At 63.9% G+C, this 5,421-nt stretch overlaps 2 protein-coding genes across 2 annotated transcripts in view; both read right to left on the bottom strand.

Annotated features, from left to right (window-relative positions):
- Positions 1–103, bottom strand: part of RAB5B (RAB5B, member RAS oncogene family) — a 10,293-nt gene extending 10,190 nt beyond the window's left edge. Inside the window, exon 1 of the mRNA XM_006035208.3 lies at positions 5–103. The gene's annotated coding sequence lies outside the window, so the exon portion shown is untranslated. The remainder of the gene's footprint in view (positions 1–4) is intronic.
- A 1,595-nt stretch (positions 104–1,698) lies between these two features.
- On the bottom strand, positions 1,699–5,409 carry CDK2 (cyclin dependent kinase 2). Its single transcript, XM_006035247.3, has 6 exons — positions 5,075–5,409; positions 4,862–4,982; positions 4,612–4,782; positions 4,127–4,228; positions 3,269–3,472; positions 1,699–2,996 (listed from the first exon to the last, which is right to left on the bottom strand). The coding sequence occupies exons 1-6, from the start codon at positions 5,263–5,265 to the stop codon at positions 2,892–2,894; spliced, it is 894 nt and encodes a 297-aa protein (XP_006035309.1). The 5' UTR covers positions 5,266–5,409; the 3' UTR covers positions 1,699–2,891.
- Between the last annotated feature and the right edge of the window lie 12 nt (positions 5,410–5,421).

The following is a 5,421-nucleotide window of genomic DNA, read 5'->3' as shown; positions in this document are numbered from 1 at the left end:
GTACCGGAGGCGGCAGCGGCGCAGACTCCCCCGTCGCGGACCCAGCGCCGAGCACACAAACAGCTGCTCAACCAAACCCTCCTCCGCCGGGCGGGGATAAGGGGCCGCGCAGCCAATAAGCGCCGGGCACCTGAAGGCTGGCACCGCCTCCTCCAGGCCTGCCGACCAATGGCGCTCTGCGTCAGACCAACACGGTCCGGCGCACTAATGAGCGGTGAGGACTGGCGGGACGGGCAGCGGGATCGGACCAATGGCGAACGGGGAGAGGGTGAGGGAGGTTGGCCAATAGAAAGGGTAGGCGTCGTGAAGAGGGTGGATCTTAGGTTAAGCGACGGAAGAGAAGGCCAATGGGAGCGGCTGTGACTTCGGGGGCTTCATCAACAACAAATAAGGTGACCTAAGTGGGCGGCACTCAATGGGACACTGACCAATCAGTTCTCGGGATGCCTTCGCCGCTGCCCAATCACAAGACAAAAGGGCACCGCTTCGCCCACTCAAAGAGCGAGTAGGAGTTGATTGACAGGGGACCCAAACTCCCCCCTCGTTGGGCGGGCCCAAGGCCGCCCAGGCCTTTTTTAGCGCCAATCAGAGACGGGCTGGAGCATGATGGACAGGCGTGTGAGGGAGGGCCATGAGCGGGTGCCCCCGCGAGAATTTTAACCTTTAACCTCAATTGTATTACTGCTAATTAGCTCAGCTGAGGCTGAAGCTGACTCCTGCCCTGGGGGGCGGGGCCAAGTGGGGGCATAGGGAGTTGGCCTGGACCACAGGGGCGTGGCCCACATGAAAAGGGCGGGGCTAAATTTTGGGCGGGACTTGTGGACGGGGCGTGGTCTGTGGACAAGAGGCGGGGCTTATGGGTAGGGGCGTGACCTAGACAAGGGGAACTGCAATTTGGGCGGGGCTTACGGGGCGGGGCCTATGGCCAGAGTGCAGTGGACAGGGGCGGGGCATATGCGTAAGGGGCGGGGCTTAAAGGCCAGGAGTAGGAACCAGGCCTGAGCCCTGGAGGCCGCAGCACAGCCAGGTCTGGGGTGGGGCAGTCCCAGGCCAGGGTCCTGGGCCCAACCCCAAGGACTCACCCCTGGCCCAGGAGGTTGGGGTGCCGCCAGGGCCCAGGGGCTCGGTCTGGCAGCGATGCTCCTGCCTGCCTGAGTCAGCCCCAGAATCCGTATATGGAGCCTGCGCAGCCTCGAGTCCCCTATACAAGCAGGTGTCTGCTGCCCTCTGGCCTTGGGCCGCTTTCTCCGGCCTGGAGGAGGGCAGGGAGCTGCAGTGGGAGCGTATCCTTGTGAGGAACACAGGACTTCTCCCCTGCCCTCGGCTCTGGGCTCACCGCAGCCTCGGGGGGGCAAGGGGGACAGGTCTCACTCCTGTCTCCGGCTCCAAACCCCGGCTCTTGAACCCAGTTCTGAATTCAGACCCCCCCCCTCCCTACACCCAGTGCCCTGGGGGGACGGATGTGGGTTGCCCCCGTGCTCTAGGTGACCAGCCACCCACATTCCCGAGGCCTGAAGACCCAAAGGCATTTAGAGCCCAGGTCTGGTCGCTTCCATGGGAACCGCTGCTAGGCCTCGGTGACCTCCACGAAGTGGCTCCCAGGAAGCCCCAAGGCCCTGGCTAACACTGCAGCCAGGGCAAGGAGCAGCACCTGGGCTTCGGCCTCTGCAAATAAAAACCCTTGGTTGCGGGCAGGGCTAAAACGCAGAAAAATCTTTTAATGATCCGTGAACTCAGTACAGAAGATGTGACACTTGGTATGAAAACTCGGCAAGACAGAGTCAGAGGTAAAAATACTCGACAGGGCTCATCTGCCTTAAAAAAAGAGCTTCGTTTACAAAAAAGGCCAAGGTGCTTTTTCTAATCAACTCTGTACAAACTGCTTTAAAACCCGCCCCCCCACCGCGCTGTGCACATGCTGCCCCGCAAGGCACCTCGTGCCCCCAGCCGCCGCCGCTGATGCCGATCCCTCCAGTAGCTCTGAGGACCAGGGGGCTGGAGCTCTGTGTTGGGAAACAGCCCTCCTGCTGGCGCCAGGTGCGCACTGATGCTGGTCCTGAGCTCTGGCAAGTTCCCATTGGATCCGGAGCTCAGTCCGGGCCCTGCCTTTCTTGCTCAGCAAGGGGTCAGAGAAAGGGCTCTGTTCCCTGGAGAGGGGGAAGCACCAAGAGGCCAGCTCCAGGGGAAGGATCACATGCCCAGCAAGGGAGATGTGGCTTCTGGCCCACGCTTGAGCAGCTAGCAAGGAGAAACTGTTACTCCAGCTGGGGCTGCTCCCCACCTCTTCCCTTATTTGCTATAGCAGGGCACGGACAAGCCCCCTGGATGTGGTGCTCACAGCAGCTCCTGCCCCTCGCTCCAATCTGAGTTCATGAGGCCAGCAGCCTCTGGGCACAGAAGCTGTGAGCTTCACATGTATGGGGGGGCACCCCACCCCCTGCCTTTGCCATGGAGGCAGCCAGGCCCAGCACTGAGGCCACCCCCCTGGGTCCAGTGCAGATATACAGGGAGGGACCGATCCTGCCAGAGGAAGGCGGAGGCTGGGTAGGAGCCCTAGGGGCCCAGCTGCTGGTGCCGGCAGCGGGATCCGTTCCTTGCTGGGTCCTTGGCAGTTCCTGCCTGTCACTGCAGAGCGATTGCTGCGGCTGGGGGGAACCCAGTGAAAGGCCCTCGGGACGAGGGGGGCAGATGCTGGGAAAGGCAACAGGAGAGGAGCCCTGCTGCCAGCATCAGAGCCTGATCCACGCCGAGGGCAAGGAGCTGCAACCAGGGTGGGAGCTGGGCAGGCCCCAGCCCCTCTGGGCCCCACAGTCAGTTCGGAGCTGGGCGGCAAGGGGCAGGGAGGAGGGCTCCGGTGAGGCTGGGCATTGGCTCCCTGCCCCGGGGCAGCCTCACAGGCGCAGGTGTGGCACAGCTTTGGTGACATCCCGGAAGAAGGGGTGGCCCAGTGCTGACTTGGCCGAGATGCGCTTGTTGGGGTCGTAGTGCAGCATTTGCTGGGGAAGAGACAGGGGGGAGGGGGGTTAGGCCAGGCAACCGAGGGAGCCCAGCCGGGTCGCACCCTCCTTCTCCACCACCCCAAAATGCTAAGAGCCAGAGCTGGCATGTGAGCTCCCCCAGCCCCGGTTTCTCCTGCTGTTCCTCCTGCCTGTTTGCTCCCAGCACAGAGGGGACTAGAGAGTTAGTTTCCTTCTGGGCAAGCCTGGCACCAACTCTGACCCTGCTCTCCCAGAGCCTCGAACCTTGGGCCCAGTAGCGGACTACTCACAGCCAAGAGCTTCCTGCCCTCCTCGTCCAGCGGGGGCACCACCTTGCTGAAGTCCTGCCGGGCCCACTTGGGGAAGCTGGGCTTGTAGTCGGGCATGGAGGTAACTCCAGGCCACACAGCCTCATCCGGGGTGCCCAGCGTGCGGAAGATGCGGAACAGTTGGTCGATCTCGGAGTCACCAGGGAACAGGGCTGGGAGGGGGATCTGGGAGGGGCAGAAGAAAACCATGGGTGGCACCTGGGGGCCAGGTAGGAGGTCTAGGTGCTTGATGACCCACTTAGACTCAATGCCTTCCCTGGAGGAAATCTGCTGAGCACCGGACACTGGGCTCTGCACAGGGGTTAGGGTGGCAGGCTCGTGGGGGGCTGAACTGGGACTGGCCGGGTGGGGGCCTGGCTGCTGATAACACCAGGTCCCGGAAGGGCTGTGCCCAGATGGAGCTGAATCCCATGGGAAGCATCTCCCCCCCCGTGCAATGTGACATGGACCCCATTCCATGTGACCCTCTCTGCCAGCACACCCCCTGCCCTGGGGAGGAGGAAATACCAGGCTGGGCGCTGCGGCCTGCACCCCACCCCAGTCCACAAGGTCCCTTTCTTCCCTGGGCCCCGCTGGGCGTCAGCAGCCCTTTGCGTGGCCGGTTGTGACGTCTCTGCTGGCCCAGCACAGCCCCGGGGCCTAGCTCTGCAGCTCCAGCTGTGGGGGGAGGGAAGGGGGGCATGGGGGCCGCGCCAGGGACTTGGCTCCAAGCCAGCTTGCACTGGGAGCTGCCCTGCCCATGTCAATGCTCATCCTCCCTCCCGCCATTCTTGCCTGCCACGGAGTGGGACCCCCGCACCCCCCGCAACGGCCACGCACCATCTCAGCAAAGATGCAGCCCAAGCTCCAGATGTCCACAGCCGTCGAGTAGTACTTGCAGCCCAACAGGATTTCAGGGGCCCGGTACCAGAGAGTCACCACCTGGGAGGGACGGGGAGGGGCAAGACAGGGGCATTGTCATGCCCAGCAGAGGGGCTAATGCCCCAAACATGTGAGAAGTCCCCCTCCCCACCCCCATAGGAGCAACACATGTCACCTGTCCCCAGTGGACAGAAGGGAAACTGAGGCACATGTGGGACGGCGTGCTTTGAGCAGATAGTGGGTTTCTGGGGTAGCTGTAAAGAGAATCCAGGAGTCTGGCCATGTGACCTAGCATGTCACCCCCTCCAGCTAGAGCCTCAACTAGTGGGGACGAGCACAGGGGAGGCCACTGTGTTTGGCCCAGGCCGGAGCTCCCTGCCAAGGCCCATGTGGGAGAGCCCCTGCAGACCCCAGAGCGCTGCTGGGTGGGCAGGTCCCCTCACCTCATGGGTGTAGGTGCGGACAGGCACGCCAAATGCCCGCGCCAGCCCAAAGTCGGCCAACTTGATGGCGCCGTCAGCATTGATGAGCAGGTTCTGGGGCTTGAGGTCGCGGTGCAGCACGCGGTGGGAGTGGCAGAAGGCCAGGCCCTGCAGCAGCTGGAACAGGTAGCTCTGCGGGGAAGGAGGCGAGGCTGGTTACGGGCATGGGGACCGGGCACAGGGCTGCAACTGGCCTGGGCAGGTGCAGTACCTTGATGAGGGGCAGTGCCATGCCGCTGAGGGAGGCCGAGTCCATGAACTTCTTCAGGTCCTGGTGGAGGAACTCGAAGACCAGGTAGAGCTTGTTCTCCGTGTGGATCACGTCCAGCAGCCTGGGCCGGGGGGGAAGAGGGGTGAGACGCCTGCACAGAGCTTGCTCCCAGGGCCTGCAGTGCGCCCCCCCCCCCACCCCGTCCCCACTTACTTGACGATGTTGGGGTGGTTCAGCTCCTTGAGCAGCGAGATCTCCCGGATGGCTGTGCTGGGGACGCCCTCCGTCTCCCTGCGAGGGGGGAGCAGGACCCCGGGGCACGTGAGTCTCCTCGGCCCCCCGACCCGGCTGAGCCCCTCACATGCCGTGTGGGAACGAAGCCACCAGGCGAGCAGAGGGGCCATGATGGACGGGGGCTTCTTGCGCCCTGCGCCCGCAGACTGCACCAGCCCCAGCTCTGGGGAGCCCGGGGGGGGGGGGGCCGCCCCTCCCAGCCACCAGGCCCACCCCCTGGCCTCAAGGGGGCAGCCCCGCACCAGAGACGCCCCTGGGCGCGCAGG

Source organism: Alligator sinensis, unplaced genomic scaffold (genome assembly GCF_000455745.1).
Source record: "Alligator sinensis unplaced genomic scaffold, ASM45574v1 scaffold1065_1, whole genome shotgun sequence".
NCBI classification, from domain to species: domain Eukaryota; kingdom Metazoa; phylum Chordata; order Crocodylia; family Alligatoridae; genus Alligator; species Alligator sinensis.
Note: the sequence above shows the minus strand (reverse complement) of the source record. Positions and strands in the feature narration are given on the sequence as shown.

Excerpts from the sequence above, each read along its gene's own strand:
- CDK2 (XM_006035247.3), bottom strand. The coding sequence starts at position 5,265 with ATGGCCCCTCTGCTCGCCTGGTGGCTTCGTTCCCACACGGCATGTGAG. Across the intron at positions 4,983-5,074 it reads AACCACCCCAACATCGTCAA|GCTGCTGGACGTGATCCACA; the intron begins GTAAGTGGGGAC and ends CCCCCGGCCCAG. Across the intron at positions 4,229-4,611 it reads TCCGCACCTACACCCATGAG|GTGGTGACTCTCTGGTACCG; the intron begins GTGAGGGGACCT and ends CGTCCCTCCCAG.